This window comes from Argentina silus, assembly GCF_951799395.1.
Source record: "Argentina silus genome assembly, chromosome: 14".
In the NCBI taxonomy this organism is placed as follows: domain Eukaryota; kingdom Metazoa; phylum Chordata; class Actinopteri; order Argentiniformes; family Argentinidae; genus Argentina; species Argentina silus.
In genome coordinates, this window is record NC_139668.1 from 20,135,400 (window position 1) to 20,153,969 (window position 18,570).

The 18,570-nt window shown below is 50.3% G+C and overlaps 2 protein-coding genes across 3 annotated transcripts in view; one reads left to right on the plus strand and one right to left on the minus strand.

Annotated features, from left to right (window-relative positions):
* Positions 1–2,109: 2,109 nt before the first annotated feature.
* On the plus strand, positions 2,110–11,784 carry spag1a (sperm associated antigen 1a; the record flags this gene model as incomplete). Its single annotated transcript, XM_083684264.1, has 8 exons — positions 2,110–2,515; positions 4,354–4,453; positions 6,198–6,350; positions 6,800–6,957; positions 9,333–9,474; positions 9,942–10,068; positions 10,658–10,795; positions 10,970–11,784. The coding sequence occupies 8 exons, from the start codon at positions 2,110–2,112 to the stop codon at positions 10,973–10,975; spliced, it is 1,230 nt and encodes a 409-aa protein (XP_083540390.1). The 3' UTR covers positions 10,976–11,784.
* A 4,373-nt stretch (positions 11,785–16,157) lies between these two features.
* The window catches only part of LOC310814785 (E3 ubiquitin-protein ligase RNF19A-like), a 23,982-nt gene continuing 21,569 nt past the window's right edge, over positions 16,158–18,570 (minus strand). For both annotated transcript variants that reach the window (XM_083684286.1, XM_083684285.1), the window contains exon 11: positions 16,158–18,570. This exon is cut by the window's right edge and continues 287 nt beyond it. In XM_083684286.1, coding sequence (XP_083540412.1) covers positions 18,210–18,570 — 361 coding nt within the window. In that variant the 3' untranslated portion in view covers positions 16,158–18,209.

Consider the following 18,570-nt stretch of genomic DNA (forward strand, 5'->3'; position numbering starts at 1 on the left):
TGTGTTGAGTTGCTGGGGCGTCCTCCAGGGGTGTGTGGGTTGAGTTTGGACGTTCAGCAACGTCATGATTCATTCAGAGTGTCGGTTGTCCTCCTCACTCCTCGGGAGACGTAACCTGACCCTCTATGAATATGCTAATTACCTCATTATCCCTGACCCTCTATTAATATGCTAATTATCTAATTATCCCTGACCCTCTATTAATATGATAATTACCTCCGTTCACAGTCAGGTGGCAGGGGAGGCTGGTGGAGGTAGGAATCGGAGGACGGGCTCGTTGTAATGCATGGCACGGAGTAAGGAATGGAATCAAACGTGTGTGTTTGATATCATTCCTCATTCCGTTCCATGGGTTTGACACCACTCCCTATTCCAGTCCATGTATTACATTAAGCCCATCCTCCAGTTTCCACCTCTGCTAGAGAATAGAACTTCATTCACCTCAGAGGGGACATTCATTTCCAGCAGCAGTCAACAAAGGGCTGTATATAAAAACACAGTGAATATCAAACAGACAATCAACACCAGACAATACCCACCCATAAACCACCAACAGGCCGTGCCATAGAGTATTATATATATTATAAAACCCTGACTAGGAAACGGATCATGCCATCTTCAGAAGTGTGATACATCATCCTCCAGCAACACACTGCAGTGAATCATTAAAACGACTTACAGCTGCCGGTTTAAAAGATCTCCTAAATCTCTCAGTGGAGGAGCGGGCGGACGAGCATGGTAAACTAAACTGCCTTTGTCACTGATATTTACTGAGTACTCGTACGGCTTGTATATAGAAGTAGAATGAGTAGAACAGACTCGGTCCCTCAGACCGTGGCAATGTGGCTAGTACACTAAAAAGATGGCCGCCATGGAATTGGAATACAAAATCGTCATGGTAATCGTTGTTGTTGCTGTGTGTGTAGAACACAGAGAGACGCCACACATTCAGAGGCATCGCCATAGCAACTCAGCATCATTTGACTGAACATTCCAATGTCAGGTGAGTTGAGTTGGTTGTTAATAAAGCTGTGAGTTCAAAACCACAAGATGGCCGCCAGTACACCCACCATGGGATGCTGAGTTGAATGGGCCTGTCTGTTCTACTCATTCTGTTTCTATGGGCTTGTAATGGCTCTCACTAGACTAGGATGGTGGTGGAGGTGGTGTTAGCAGACCAGATCTGTGCCAGCCTCGGTGTCACAGCGGGTGGTGTCATTAGGGACGCCCACGTGTCTGTTCAGGCTTATGACCATGCTGATTACTCCAACTGTCTCCCCTTGTGTACTCTAAGCCAAGCAGGGGAGGCTGGTGGAGGTAGAAATCGGAGGACAGGCTCATTGTCATGCATGCGACGGAATTAGGAGCGGTATCAAAGACACGCGTGTCCTCTGATTTCTACCTCGGCCAGCCTCCCCTGGAGCCAAGCCAAACCGAGGTGGACTCAGGCTGGTGTGTCAGGGTGTCCCCTCTCCCTCTGTGCTCTGACACCATGAACCTGGCTGCTGAAATTAATGCCTGTGATCCCCTAGCTGTCCCGCCCCCCTCTCTCCCCTCCCTCTCCCTCTCTCTCCCCCTCTCTCTTTCTCCCCCCTCTCTCTCTCTGTCTCCCCCTCTCTCTCTCTCTCCCCCCCTTTCTCTGTCTCCCCCCCTTTCTCTCTCTCTCTCTCCCCCCCCCCTCTCTCTCCCCCCCCCCTCTGTCTCCCCCCCCCTCTCTCCCCCCCCCCCCCTCTGTCTCCCCCCCCCCTCTCTCTCCCCCCCCCCTCTCCCCCCCCCCCCCTCTGTCTCCCCCCCCCTCTCTCTCTGTGTTGTTCAACCCAGTGCCCTCTTACATCTCCCTCTGAGCGGCTCCGCAGCACTGCAATGCTACAAGACCGCCCCCTTCTGTGATGTCACCAATGACTCCTCCTCTGGGGCGTGTCTGACACAGTTCCTCCAGCCAACCAGGGTCATTCGGCGCTGCAGCTCGAGAAAGAGGGAGGGAGGGAGGGAGGGAGCAAGAGAAGGAGAGCGAAAGAGAGAGAGAGAGGGAGAGGAGCTCAGCGGACACACTCTGCAACTCTGCAACTCTGCAGAGAGAGAGAGAAGAAGAGAGGAGGAAGTGCAGATATGGGGAACGCGCAGGAGAAGCCCCCCGGCCGGGCGGAGGGTGGGTGGTCCAGGCCGGAGCCGGGCACCCCGGGAGGCAGCAGCAGACGGAGCAGGGGTGGGAGCACGGACAAGCCCCGGGGGGGACAGAGAGCTCCAGAGAGGGCCCCTCCGGTGGCCAACGGTACCCAGGGAGAGAGGAGCTCAGCTGGGGGCCAGGGGAGTCAGCAGAGCACCCCCGCTGGGACTGCGACGGGGACGGGGACCGGGACCGGGGGGGACACCAGTTACCTGGACGCCCCCGCTGGCGCCCTGCCCCCCCCCCTGGCCCGTCTGAAGAACGAGGGGAATAACCTCTTCAAGCACGGCCAGTTCGGGGAGGCCATCGAGAAGTACTCCCAGGCTATCGCTGGCTGTGTTGACGCAGGTGAGAGGAGGAGCAGGGACAGGGGGAGGCCGGTGGAAGTAGAAATCGGAGGACCAGCCTTCCGTGGAGTAGAAACAATACCAAGAGCAGTCTGTCTTTCTGTTAGACTGTCAGACAGTGTTCTAGAACACTGGTTTAGTCTCAGAAGGCATTGTTACATCACAGAAGGCATTGTTACATCACAGAAGGCATCATCTGCAGGGTGTGATCTCAGCTGCCGTCATGTGTTGGATGACTTCACCATAGAAATAGAACGAGCAGAACAGACTTGGTCCCTCAGACTTTGTCTAGTACATCAAAAAGATGGCCGATATGGAATTGTAATACTACATAATCGCCATGGTAATCATTGTTGTGGTGTGTGTAGAACACAGAGAGAAGTAAAAAACAAGTTTTTAAAGGCGGCACTGGCACGGAACATTCCGATGTCAGTTGAGCTGAGTTGGTTGTTAATAAATCTGTGAGCTAAAACTTCCAAATGGGACGCCACAAGATGGCCGCCAGTACGTCCACCATGGGATGCTGAGTTGAAAGGGCCTGTCTGTTCTACTCATTCTGTTTCTATGGACTTCTAGAGAAGTTCTTTAAGTGTCAGAGATCTGACTGCGGCCATTTTGTACCCATCTCTAAAGAGCCTCGCTTGAAGTCCAACCCAGTAACAGCGATGGCTGTCTAGTCTAGGCCGTTACGCTAATGTAGCCGAGGTGGTTTGGAATCACGCTCCCGTGATGAGGTAGCCCTCCATGCGACTTCTAAGCCCAGGTGTAGCCCTGGTACCACGAGGATGTGTTCTTGGTATAGCGGTTTACGTCTGTGGTATCCATGCCAGAGGTCCCCGGGTTCGAACCCCGCCGGTTACACTGAGGGATCCAGTTCCCTCCCTAATGTGTGTGTGTGTACTGGGCTATCAGGTTCAGGTCCACTGTCACCTGTCCCTGTTTCTAGAAGCTCCATTCCTCTCGCTCCTCGACGGTGATCTACAGTGCGTGTTTGATACCTTGCGGCACAAATGATGAGTGGCCAATAGTAACCATACATAGCTGGTTGCACAGGATCCTGCATTGTGATTGGTTCCCACGCCAGTCACCCCAGACCTTTCAGCCAATCCCTGTTGCTGTTTTAGAACGGGTCAAGCGAGACATGGTTTGTGAAATGGTTTGTTTGCTGTAAACATGTCATCACATAGCCTGTACAAGCTATCAGGTTTGGGCTGAAGGCTGAAGTGATCAATAAGGGTCGATATGAACAAGTCCATCACATGTCTCTCCTACCTAGAAAGTGATGGATTGTATTCTGTAGGTTTATTTATTTATTTATTTACGTATTTATGAAATTAATACTACACTTTCAACAACCATACCCAGCACTGGACTAGACTGTAGACCAGGGGAGGCTGGGGGAGGTAGAAATCGGAGGACGGGCTCATTGTAATGCATGGAATGGTATCAAACACGATCTAGAGGCCACATCACCAGGACTGACAGACCAGCAGTATCCGTGATGGATGTTCCCCATGGCAACCGACTGACGCTGCAGAGAGGGCTGAGGGAGGCTGGAACAGCAGTGGACAGCCTTTTACTCCTGAATGGACAGAAGCACACACACACACACACACACACACACACACACGCACACACACACACGCACACACACACACGCACACACAGCAAGACTGAGTGACATCTAGCAAGTTAAGAGATTTACTGAGATCTGAATGGTGTGTGTGTGCGTGTGTACGTGTGTATATGTGTATGTGTGCCTGTCTGTGTGTGTGTGTCTATGTGACGGTGCTCTGTCCCTGTGTGTGTGTGTGTGTGTGTGTGTGTGTGTGTGTGTAGGCGTGGACAGTCCTGAGGACCAGTGCATCCTCTACTCCAACCGGGCGGCCTGTTACCTGAAGGAGGGCAGCAGCTCAGAGTGCATCCAGGACTGCACCAGGTCAGACCCCCCTCTCCCCTCTGTCTGTTGCCCTGCTGCTACAGACATTACTATGGGATGGCTCTGGGATGTGTGTGTGTGTGTGTGTGTGTGTCTGTTTGTTTGTCTGTGCGTGCTCGCGTAGTGTCTGTGTGCGTGCGTGTGTAGTGTCTGTGTGTGTGTAGTGTGCGTGTGTGTGTGTAGTGTGTGTGTAGTGTGTGTGCGCGCGTGCGTGTGTGTCAGAGAGCGGTGAGAAACGGCCAGGACGTGAGCCTGAGGTCAGCAGGAGGAGGACCTGTCTTGCTGCTATTAGAAGCGGTTTGGTTCCGAAGGGACTTTCTGCCTCCTGACTTCTTCAGTTGATTACTACTGGGAATGAAACAGCAGGAATGGGGAATGTTGTTAGACTGTCCTCCGTTCAGATCAGGCAGGAAAACAACCCACCCTGCATCCTTTCACCGTCCCAGGAACAGGAATGTGTTGTTGTTAGGACGAACACCGAAACAACTGGAACACAGACGGGGAGGGACGGGGAGGGACGGGGAGGGAGGGCAGCAGTCTTAGCTGAAGGAGTGTCAGGGTTATGACTCAAACATTCTTGGTGACATCAGCCTCAGATGCTGTGAGATATTCTATTCTACTCTACTACACTCTACTGTACTCTATTTTATTCTACTGTACTGTACTGTACTCTATTCTACTCTACTGTACTCTACTCTACTGTACTGTACTCTATTCTACTCTACTGTACTGTACTCTATTCTATTGTACTGTACTCTATTCTACTCTACTCCCCATAGACCCACATGTATCTGGTCTTTTCCGTCATATTCATGACAGGAGAGTATTAGCTGGTCTGGGAGGATTTCCTTCCAGCTATAATACCCTCAGCAGGGCTTAACACACACACACACACACACACACACACACACACACACACACACACACACACACACACTAGTTAGTCGACACATATATCCACACACACACTTCATAACTGGCACTGTTAGATACCTACACAGACACACAAACGCATGCACGCACACGCACACGCACACACAAACACATAGACACACACACTGTCTGTCTGTCTCTCTCTCTCCCTCTCTCTCTCTCTCTCCCTCTCTCTCTCTCTCTCCCCCCCTGCCTCTCTCTCTCTCTCTCTCTCTCTCTCCCCCCCTGCCTCTCTCTCTCTATCCCCCACCCTCTCTCCCCCCCTCCCCCCCTCTCTCCCCCCCTCTCTCCCCCCCTGCCTCTCTCTCTCTCCCTCTCTCTCTCTCTCTCTCTCTCTCCCCCTGCCTCTCTCTCCCTCTATCCCCCCCCTCCCCCCCTCCCCCCTCCAGGCTCTGGTAGTCTAGGTGAGATAATGAGGACACCATGTCACCATTCCCAGAGTGGGGGTTTGAGCCTCTCTCTCTGCCTGATCCTATTACCAGTGTGTGTGTGTGTGTGTGTGTGTGTGTGTGTGTGTGTGTGTGTGTGTGTGTGTGGTGGGGGGGGGGGGGTTAAGGGAAGGCAGAGCTGAACAGTGACATGTTTCTACAGTGTAACAGATGGACTAATAAAGTACTATTTGATTCTATTCTATTTTATTTTATTCTATTCTACTCTACCCTATTTATTTATTTTTGCTTGACCTGTGAAGTGCTCTAGGTATGTGATAGAAGGGCTATACAAATACAATGCATTATTATGATGATGATGATGATTATGATGATGATGATGATTACCGGTATTATTATTATGATCCTATCCTGTCCTCCAGAGCGTTGGAGCTGCAGCCGTTCTCTCTGAAGCCCCTCCTCCGCAGGGCGATGGCCTATGAGAGCCTGGAGCGCTACAGGAAGGCCTACGTCGACTACAAGACCGTCCTACAGATAGACATCAGCACCCAGGCCGCCCAGGACAGTGTCCACAGGTACCACACACACACACACACACACACACCCAGGCCGCCCAGGACAGTGTCCACAGGTATCACACACACACACACACGCACACCCAGGCCGCCCAGGACAGTGTCCACAGGTACCGTACCGCACACGCACACACGCACACACACACGCACCTAAAGGCACACTAAAACACACACTCACACTCACACTCACGCACGCGATGGCCCATTATTTCATTGAGATTGTCCATATGAAAACCTAACCTTAGCCCTAACCCTAACCCCATATAGAACTCTAGCAAACGGTTTCATATCAACATTTGCTGTAGCTTGGGCATCATCAGTATATGTCAAGACTTGTGTGTGGGATGTATGTGTGCATGCGTGCGTGCGTGTGTGTGTTTGTCTGTGTGTGTTTGTCTGTGTGTGTGTGTGTGTGTGTGTGTGTGTGTGTGTGTGTGTGTGTGTGCCAGGATCACCAAGGTGCTGATGGAGCAGGACGGTCCAGGCTGGAGGGACCAGCTCCCTGACATCCCCCTGGTCCCCCTGTCAGCCCAGCAGCACCGGACAGAGAGGACCCCCAGCGCAGAGCTCACCCAGGCCAGGGCAGACCGCGCTGCACAGGGGGAAGGTAGCACACACACACACACACACACACACACACACACACACACACATTACTTTATTGCATTTCATTTGGTTTGGTTAGGTTTCATATTGCCAAATCTCCAGGGAGCCACAACTTGTAAACAGAAGCCATGTGGTTGTTCATTTTCTGGACAGGAATCCAGTTCCACAACAAATTAATTAAAAAACAATCATTCCGCGTTCTTATCAACAACAAGCCTCTGAAGAAACAGTCCCAATATCAGCGCCTGTCCAGGCTGTGAAGTCAATAACCTCAAATCAAATCAAATCAAATCAAAGTTTATTCGTCATATACACAGAATACAGCCATAGACGGTTCAATGAAATACTTAGCGCAAGCTACCTCCTTACAAGCTAGCTCCTTACAAGCTATCCCCTCAACAAGCTAAGCTAGCCCCTCAACAAGCTAAGCTAGCCCCTCAACAAGCTAAGCTAGCCCCTCAACAAGCTAAGCTAGCTCCTCAACAAGCTAAGCTAGCTCCTCAACAAGCTAAGCTAGCTCCTCAACAAGCTAAGATAGCTCCTCAACAAGCTAAGCTAGCTCCTCAACAAGCTAAGCTAGCCCCTCAACAAGCTAAGCTAGCTCCTCAACAAGCTAAGCTAGCTCCTCAACAAGCTAAGCTAGCTCCTCAACAAGCTAAGCTAGCTCCTCACCAGTGCAACAATGAAGTAATAATGACAACATAAGGAGAATAGTAGTAATAATGACAACATAAGGAGAATAGTAGTAATAATGACAACATAAGGAGAATAGTAATAATGACAACATAAGGAGAATAGTAGTAATAATGACAACATAAGGAGAATAGTAATAATGACAACATAAGGAGAATAGTAGTAATAATGACAACATAAGGAGAATAGTAATAATGACAACATAAGGAGAACAGTAATAATGACAACATAAGGAGAATAGTAGTAATAATGACAACATAAGGAGAATAGTAATAATGACAACATAAGGAGAATAGTAGTAATAATGACAACATAAGGAGAACAGTAATAATGACAACATAAGGAGAACAGTAATAATGACAACATAAGGAGAATAGTAGTAGCAGCAGAAACACAACAGCAGTAGTGGGGTGGGTCGCAGCAACAGCAGTAAGTAATAGTATGCATGTATGTATGTGTGTGTGTGAGTGTGTGTGTGTGTGTGTGTGTGTGTGTGTGTGTGTGTGTGTGTAGTGCAGAGAGAGTGCAAATGTGCAACCTGCTGCTTTCTGAGTCATGGAAACCGTGTTCCAGCTGTTCCAGTTAGTGAGATAACTGGGTCATGGAGAGGCGGTCGGGATGCTCCCTAGCCTCCGTAGTCCTGATGACGAGGTCGTCTCTGGAGGCCATGAATTATGCAGCGTGTAACCAGACCCCAGCGGGCCAGTCAGAGGGCCGTAATGGAACAAACCAGCTCAGGTTTCCTACAGCTGGATACAGGCTAGAGCAGGGAGGACCCACATGACTCTCTCTCACACACACACATGCACACACACACACGCGGGCACACCTCAATAACAGTGCTGATGACCATAGAACACCATTGACAAACCCTTTGACTATCAAGTATGGACATGGAACTCTTTACTGTTCTATTCAATCCATTTTAAGTTCCGCCCTAACGTCAGAGATTCTGGTCATGGTTTATTGATTGGTTATTGATTGGTTATTGATTGATTAATTACTCCTGAAAATGTTGGCGTGCCGTTTCCACCGCAGTTTTCAGGTCTTTCATTGGTCCCATGTGTGCTCCTCACTGTACAGCTTTACACGGTAAACACATAATCACTAGTTTATAAACTAGTTATAAACCATTTATAAACTAGTAATAAACCCTTTATTATTATTATTTATAAACTAGTTATAAACCATTTCTTATTATTTATAGACTAGTTATAAACCATTTATAAACCCTTTATTAAGGGTGCCCAGAACACTGCACATAGAAACTCAACCAAACAGCCAATCACTGACGTCACCAGGAGCAGCTCCGAGGGAAGGCTTCCATTCAGGTGTGACAGAGGGAGGGGGGTTCAAACCTGGGTCTCCCACATGGAAGACCCAAGCATCGACCACTAGGCCAAGAGGACATCCTCAAGGTCTGAGGCAGGGCTACCTCGTCACGTGACACTTCCACTACACAGGCTTTTGATTGGTCAGAAAGGACACCATGTTGCTCTGTGTGGATGACGTCCTCTTACATGATTAATTTCTCACATGCTCCTCCTCCTCATTCTCCTCTTCCTCTTCCTCCTCTTCCTCCTCCTCATTCTCCTCATTCTCCTCTTCCTCCTCTTCCTCCTCCTCATTCTCCTCTTCCTCCTCTTCCTCCCCCTCTTCCTCTTCTTCTTCTTCTCTCTGCAGCTAAGAAAGCAGAAGCTCGCTTCTTGTCCCTGAAACAGGAAGGGAACGATCAGGTGAGGAAGGGCCACTTCCAGGAGGCACTGGAGAAGTACAGCGAATGTCTGACCATCCGCCCAGGGGAATGCTCTGTGTTCACCAACAGGTCAGAACGCCTACACGCACGCACGCACGCACGCACGCACGCACGCACGCACGCACGCACGCACCCACGCACACACGCACGCACTGTCCTTTAACTGATGCGGCTTATTATTTTTAATGCGTTGTGTTTTACTGTTTTCCTTCTTATACTTTTGTTTTATCTGCACATCTGTAAAGCAATTTAACACTGTTTTAAAAAGGTGCTATATAAATAAAGTTTATTATTATTATTATTATTATTATTATTATTATTATTATTATTATTATTATAGAGTTATAGCTGTAGATAAGGCGTCTATGGGGGATGTTAGTCTGTCATATACGTTTCCAACAGTAGGGGGCGTAAGCGCTCAGGTAAAAATCACTGACAGAAGGAACATTGTCACTCTCCTCACTGTGGAGTACAATCAGCATCCTCTCCAATCAGATAAACACACAAACTGACCAATGGCAACGCTTCTCCTGCAGGGCGATCTGTTACCTGAGGCTGGGCCACTTTGACCAGGCCAGGCAGGACTGTGACTCCGCCCTCCAGCAGGAGCCAGCCAATAAGAAAGCCTTCTACAGACGTGCGCTGGCCTATAAAGGCTTACAGGTGACTGGACTGATAATCGATGCTTAGGTCAAAGTTCACAGTTCACCCTGTGTGTGTGTGTGTGTGTGTGTTTGTGTGTGTGTACCTACCTGTGTGTGTGTGTGTGTGTTTGTGTGTGTGTACCTACCTGTGTGTGTGTGTGTGTGTGTGTGTGTGTGTGTGTGTGTGTGTGTGTGTGTGTGTGTGTGTGTCTTGTGTGAAGATTGTCTTAGCCTGCTGATGCAAGGTAAAACATACAGCCCATGTACACTGTCTGTCAGATCCAGGGACAGAAGGGAGAGATGTAACTCTCTCTCTCTCTTTCTGTGTGTGTGTGTGTGTGTGTGTGTGCGTGCGTGCCTACCCTGGGTGTGTGTGTGTGTGTGTGTGTGTGTGTGCGTGCCTACCCTGGGTGTGTGTGTGTGTGTGTGTGTGTGTGTGTGTGTGTGTGTGTGCGTGCCTACCCTGGGTGTGTGTGTGTGTGTGTGTGTGTGTGTGTGTGTGTGTGTGTGTGTGTGTGTGTGTGTGTGTGTGTGTGTGTGTGTGTGTGCGTGCCTACCCTGGGTGTGTGTGTGTGTGTGTGTGTGTGTGTGTGTGTGTGTGTGTGTAGGACTACCTGGCTGCCAGTAGTGATCTGCAGGAGGTGCTGCAGCTGGACCCCAACGTGACGGAGGCGGAGCAGGAGCTGGAGGTGGTGACGGGTCTGCTCAGACAGAGCCTGATGGAGGGGAACACACACACACCCAGGGTACACACACACACACACACACACACACACACACACACACACACCCAGGGTACACACACACACACACACACACACACACACACAGGGTACACACACACACACACACACACACCCAGGGTAAGCACACACACACACAGGGCTGGTGGTTAACACCTTGTACTCCTTCATCCTCAGGTTTGATGACAGATGTGATACATGATGATGGTGATGATGATGATGGTGGTGGTGATGATGATGATGAGAGGATGAGGAAAAGACTGTGGAACAGAATGGACACGTTGCCGTGGCCACAGAAAAAGGCTGTCCAAGCTGACAAACTCCTCCCATCTGGGCCAAGTCAGGAAACTCCTCCCACTCACAGAGGACATGAAACAAACTACAACTGAGATGGAGAATGTATCCTCACTGAGGACATGAAACGAACTACAACTAAGATGGAGGACGTGGTCACCTGACCTGGTCACATAACCTCAGAGAGCTTCATTAAAGCATTCTGACGTCGCAGGGCCGTTGTTTAGACGTCATTCAGGCCGCTGCACACTTCATTCTACAACGAAGAACACGACTTCAGACGCAGCTTTACCTGCACATGAGCAGACACCTCTGAAATTCCAAATTCCAAATCCCAAATTCCAAATTCTAAATTCCAAATTCCAAATTCCACATTCAACATTCAAAATTCTAAACTCTCCTCATTCGAAGTGAATAGAGGTGGACATTTGGGAAGAGAATTGGGAATTTCGGTTGACTTCCTGAATTGACTGAATTGAAATGGAATTGACCCCGATGCTGGTGTCCACAGAAACAAAACAAAGCTACTAGTCAGTGGAGGCTGGTGGAGGTAGAAATCGGAGGACCGGTCCAATGAGCCCGTCCTCCAATTTCTGCCTCCCCTGGTCCCAGTAGTGACCCGGTGTTCCTCCTCCTGATGCAGGCAGCAGAAAGGAGTTCTTCACAACGGGAAACTGCACCGTACTCTAGATGCAAGGTGGGGGTGTGTCAGGGGAGGCTGGCGGAGGTAGAAATCGGAGGACGGACTCATTGTAATGGAATGAGGAATGGTATCAAACGTGTCGTCCTCATTCCGTTCCAGGCATTACAATGAGCCCGTCCTCCGATTTCTACCTCGGCCAGCCTCCCCTGGTGTGTGTATGAAGATGTGTGCCTTTGTCAGATTCAAACCCTCCGTTGACAATACTGTCACTGACCTTCACCATGAGGGAGTCAGCATAGGGAGTCAGCGTAGGGAGTCACTGTAGGGAGTCACAGCAGGGAGTCAGCGTAGGGAGTCAGCATAGGGAGTCACTGTAGGGAGTCACAGCAGGGAGTCACTGTAGGGAGTCAGCATAGGGAGTCACCGTAGGGAGTCAGCGTAGGGAGTCACTGTAGGGAGTCACTGTAGGGAGTCACTGTAGGGTTTCACAGCTCTTTACTGGGGTATGGAAGTGGAGTTTCCAATGGGGGTCTGTGGTGCGGTTTCCAGTGGGGAACTAAGATGCAGGTGATGGATGGTGATGACTGCTGACTATATTGATAATGACACCCCAAAACGTTTATTGAAATATAACAAATAACAACAACAGCGAATGTTGAAAGTGGCCAACGGTCAGCTGTGTGTAGTGGGGGTCAACAGGGAAACTTGACCTCCGTATGCTTCAGATTTCTGGGAGTACCTACACACGTTCTCCATTGGAGGAGAATCAACGTCTCAGATGACCAGATGATTGTACGGTCAGTGTGTAGTGTAGGTCTAGAATACAGTATTTGATTTGCTAACGGTTGCTCTGTTGCTTTCTCCAGTCCTGTGTTCAGAAGCATGCTGCCTGCTTGGATCTGCTAGTCAGATGATCTCCTGCTCTAACTGTCATCAGCAGCTCTGTCGATATGCAATGGCTTGGTAGGGCTAGGGTTAGGCTTAAGGTTAGGGTTAGGGTTAGTTTAGGCTTAAGGTTAGGGTTAGAGTTAGGGCGAGTTTAGGCTTAAGGTTAGAGTGAGTTTAGGGTTAAGTTTAGGGATAGGGGTTCAGGTAAGGGTTAGGGCAGGGGTTCCCAAACGTTTTGTGTCTCATGACCCCAACAACTTGGTTGCTACGCCAACACGTAATAATGACGTCCAAGTGTGTTCCAATTACTAAAATATGCTCTGATTGGTTGGATATGAACCCCAACACACTGCAAGATAGGCTGCAGGTCCAACACACAGACAATGTTAGTCTTCATACAAACCTATTTATCAAATCATAGAGGTTAGTTTACATTTTCTCAGGGGACCCCAATTTGAAATCAGGACCCCAGTTTGGGAACTGCTGGGTTAGGAAACAGTTAGTCGTTGAAATGTTGTTGATAAGTTACTTAAACATCTCCAAACCATCGACAGTATGTTGGACTATCCAAAGAAAGTGTTACCGTGACTACAGCAGCGATGGAGGCCTCTATGATCCAACAATCTGCTTTGTTTTCCTGTAATAAGCTGCACATGCAGCATTCATTCCCTGACAGCAGCGGCCTGCATGTGAGGAATGTCACTGCTGTACATAAAGCACGGTGGATGCTGCGACTCCGCCTCCAAGCCAGGGACTGTTACTCAATTTCATAAATAAACTGACATTCTGCTTTGTACTGTATCCTGTGTACTGTATCCTCTTCTGATAGAAGTTGAAACTTTCAGAGAGTCCATTAGGACGGTGTGCAGGAATGGGAATCACAACACTGATATGTTGGCAATCTTGGCCCAACTTTATTTAAATAAAGCCCTGTAGACGCACAGATGCTCAAACGATCAAATGCCACTCTGTTCATCGACGAGAATTGACAGCAACTACACACTCAAACATGTACACACACACACACTCAAACACTCACGCACGCACACAAACAAAAATGTCAACAACACAAAACAAAATGGATTCATCATTTTTATTGTTTTTTAGATATGCATTTACACTCATTATGATAAAGCAACATTAGGAAACACATTCAAACACCAGGAGCTCCTCTCTGCTCGGGTCAGAAACACCGCCCGGCGCCGCCGTCTTCAGAGAAGACTGAGATCGGGAAAGAAAGAAGAAAAAGGGGATCCAAACAAACCAAAGACAAATGAAAGAATAAACTGCAGCTTGTGGCATCGTTTCATTCCAGAGTGGTTTCTGAGCAGCGTTAAACCAACTGGGTCCCAAATCTCTAATTAACCCCTGACCCCTGCCTACCCACCATGCACTCCTGTAGATCTGAGAAGATTAGATGTCTAAGCCATATATGGGCATGGCTTTACTTTGCCTTCTGATAGGCTAGGTGGCACTGTTACCATACGGCATAGACACTTGGTTTCAGATCTAGAGGAGTGGTTGGTCACTAGTGTGTAGTGTGTGTGTGTGTAGTGTGTAGTGTGTGTGTGTGTGTGTGACCAGACCTCCGAACATTTGGGTGGCTGGGAACAAGATTAGTGTGTGTGTGTGTGTGTGTAGTGTGTGTGTGTGTGTGTGTGTGTGTGTGTGTAGTGTGTGTGTGTGTAGTGTGTGTGTGTGTATTTGGGACTCGGTGTCAGACTCCCGTGCTGCGCTGTGAGGTGGGCGTGACCATGGCTTAGGGCTCGGGTTACCATGGGAACGTGAAGCTACAGTAAAGTAGGGGCGAGTGTAGTAAAGTGAGGGACTGGAGTAGTTGGACAGTGCAAACGGCTTGGCCTCCTCAGGCTCGGGGCTACGGGGAGAGCAACCGGGGGAGGCCGGCGGAGGTAGAAATCGGAGGACGGGCTCATAGTAATGCATGGAACGGAATGAGGACACAGTGCATTTGACATCGTTCCTCATTCCGTTCCATGCGTTACAATGAGCCTCCGTCCTCTGATTTCTACTTCCGCCGGCCTCCCCCGGTGTGTCCGGTGACTCCAGGAGGGTGGAGCCTGAGGGAAGTCTTTGGTAGGCGGGCGTCAGGGGCGTGGCCAGAGTGCTGCAGACAGAGGCGTGACTGAGCTGAGTCCCCGTTCGATAGGACGAGACACTCACACCTGTTCTACGGCACGCTCCTATCGGAACGCAGCATGCGGTCGCACCTCCTGAACTAAAGCCCCTGATTGGTTGCTTGGGTGTCTTGATAGCGTCCTGGACTAGGACGGAGACAGGTCACAGGTCACCTGACCTCATGACACAGACATCTCTCTGTCTGCTCTCTCTCCAGAAGACACGGAGGAGGACGTTTACACACTGGCTGCATTCCAAACCGCGGCTCCTAGGGAGTAAGGGACTAGGGAGTAGGAGGCTAGGGAGTAGGGGGCGAGTGGACGGTTTAGGACGCAGCAGAAGAAACAGAAGGCACCATGAGTCGACAAAAAGGTACAAAAATAATTTGCATCGAATTCGTGAACAAACCAGAACGTCGTTAAATCACCCGCGCCTTTCAGCGCCACCGCAGGTTCTTTTAAACCACAAAACGGAGGCAGGAGTCAAACCCTGGCCTCTATGGTCCCCTGGCGACATCACCACTGGTCACCTCTCATCTCTGTGACCTACTAACACACGGAGCTCCGCCCAGCTGCTCGTTGCTCCAAGACAACGACCACTTCCCTCATAGAAGTAGAATGAGTAGAACAGACTCGGTCCCTCAGACCGTGGCAATGTGGCTAGTACACTAAAAAGATGGCCGCCATGGAATTGGAATACAAAATCGTCATGGTAATCGTTGTTGTTGCTGTGTGTGTAGAACACAGAGAGACGCCACACATTCAGAGGCATCGCCATAGCAACTCAGCATCATTTGACTGAACATTCCAATGTCAGGTGAGTTGTTGAGTTGGTTGTTAATAAAGCTGTGAGTTCAAAACCACAAGATGGCCGCCAGTACACCCACCATGGGATGCTGAGTTGAATGGGCCTGTCTGTTCTACTCATTCTGTTTCTATGGGCTTTCCTCAGACTTCTGACAGATCTGGTCTGTCTCGTGTTCTTCAAGAGGACAGCATCGTCTCAGTTTGACCCCCCCCCCACCCACCCACCCACAAGGCACTGCTGTAGATCTGGAATGACTGGACAGGTGGAAGCCGGGGGAAGCAGGAGGAGTATGGGCTCAGTGTAATGCACGGAATGGTAGCAGTTTGATAACATTCCTCATTCCATGCATTACAATGAGCCCGTCCTCCGTTGTCTACCTCCTCCAGCCTCCCCTGGCTTATCCTATGCTTTCAGGTCTCCAGGGGTGGCTGGTGGGAAGAGGCTTGTGAGGGGGTTTTGGGGCTCAGCACCCCTCTACCAGTAGGCTTGGTTGGCCAGATACCTCCAACGCTGGTGAGGCCGGTGGAGGTAGAAATCGGAGGATGGGCTCATTGTAATGCATGGAACGGAATGAGGAACGGTATCAAACACGTGTGCATCATCCATTCCAGGCATTACAATGAGCCCGTCCTCCGATTTCTACCTCCACCAGCCTCCCCTGCTCTTCCACCTCCACCAGCCTCCCCTGCTCTACTGGTAGTCTGACACAGGTCAACACCTCTGAACACAGGGCTTCAACATCATCATCATCATCATCAGAACAATAACAACAATAATACCAGCTTTCCCAAAACGGAAAATAAAAACAAAAAACAAAAAACTATAGAACAAAAAAAACAAACCAGAAGTATCACATCTTTACAAGAGTAATAATAAAATAATCTTCATAAAAAGAATCATCATGGGAAAAGAAAAAGAAAAACAGAGAAGAAAGATGAGATAACTATCGTCTGGTGCCTCTTAGGTGTGTGTGTGTGTGTGTGTGTGTGTGTGTGTGTGTGTATGTGTGTATGTGTGTGTGTATATATATATATTCATCTGTTTGACAGGTTTAACTGACAGCTTGACAATGGTTTGGCTGTGGTGTGAGAGGCTACAGTGGCTGGTCTGGGTGTGGGTTTTAGCCCCGACTCTGACATCGTGAAAACATCCTTTCACATACATGAGATCCTTGGTTTCGCCACACGGCCGAGCTTGGTTGGGAGTTTATCCATGAGGAGGGCGTAGCACCGGGCTAAAGCCCGTCCCGACGTGCAGCCGGGCCGCCTGTGATGCCACTGACTGGGTTAGGAAGGGGTTCGAACCCGGGTCCCCCGACATGGAAGACCCAAGCGTCTACCGTGAGGCCCGAGAGGACGTTCTCAAGGTCCGAGGGAGAGGCTTGAGTTTACAGGTCTCAGGCAGCCGGGCTACCTCGTCACTAGAGCTTGACTCCTAATCGCCTCCGCTACAGTGGCCCAGAGGTTGAGCACAGAGATAAGTAGTGTATCTAGTAGCATCACTGGCATTTAGGTGTTAGGGGTAGAGTTAGGGTTGCACACACACACACAGTATACGTACAAACACACACACGCACACACACAGAAAGCATCAGTGGCATTGTGGATAGTCTCTGTAGATAGTCGGAGCATCGGGACGGGCCTGAATAACACTGCTGCTACCCCCCCTCATGCCTCCCCTGCTCACACCCATCCTCAGACATCCAACTCTGACCTTCATAGGACTTCCTCATCCATCTAGTGTTTCGACCAATGGCCAAAGGCGCTTGGCGTCACGTGACATATCTAGACCTCCCAGGCCCTCGGCCGGCATGACCACTTACGTGGCTCCTTAGGAGCTAAATCAGCCAATGGGATTCCTCGGTCTAGCTCTGCTACGCCTCCTCCTACACCCTGTCTGTCACCACATTCGCATGGAGATTCTCTACAACATTCTGTTGTCTTCACCACACCCAGACCCCCAGCCAGACCCAGACCCCCAGCCAGACCCAGACCACCTGGCTCCTGTCAGTACAGCCAGAGACCCAGACCCCTAGCCTGGGCAGAGACCCAGACCCCTAGCCTGGGTAAAGACCCAGACCCCCAGCCAGAGACCAGACCCCTAGCCTGGGTAAAGACCCAGAGACCCAGACCCCTAGCCTGGGTAAAGACCCAGAGACCCAGACCCCTAGCCTGGGTAAAGACCCAGGTACCCAGACGCCCAGCCAGAGACCCAGACCCCTAGCCTGGGTAAAGACCCAGAGACCCAGACCCCTAGCCTGGGTAAAGACCCAGACCCCTAGCCTGGGTAAAGACCCAGACCCCCAGCCAGAGACCCAGACCCCTAGCCTGGGTAAAGACCCAGAGACCCAGACCCCTAGCCTGGGTAAAGACCCAGACCCCCAGCCAGAGACCCAGACCCCTAGCCTGGGTAAAGACCCAGACCCCCAGCCAGAGACCAGACCCCTAGCCTGGGTAAAGACCCAGAGACCCAGACCCCTAGCCTGGGTAAAGACCCAGACCCCTAGCCTGGGTAAAGCGTGTCGTGCAGTTCCATTCAGACACACAAGTGGGTTGGAGGTTAGCGTCGCTGTGAGAGCTAGCATTAGCTAACAGGAGAAACATGTCTCTCTCTCTCTGTGTGTGTGTGTGTGTGTGTGTGTGTAGGGAGCTAGATCTCAGTCTGAATACAGCCACTCCGTGCTGGGCTGGAGGAGGAGGAGGAGAGAGGGTGGTGGTGGTGGTGGAGGAGGAGGTGGAGGCGGGGCTCTGTGACCGTGTTGTTGTTGTTGTTGTTGTTGTTCTCCTTCAGGTCCTCTTCCTCCTCCACAGTCAGGGAGTCCAGGTCAGAAGCCCTCATCAGCCCCACACTCTCCTCTGCGATGTACAGCAGGGTGGGGCTGACCCCCGCTGGGGAGCCGGGGGCCGAGGGGGCCAAGGCCAGGAACCCCCCCAGGGATGGGCAGACCTCCAGGCGATCGTGTTCCACCTCCGTCAAGGGGACAACGTTGATGTTGACATTGAGGTCAGGG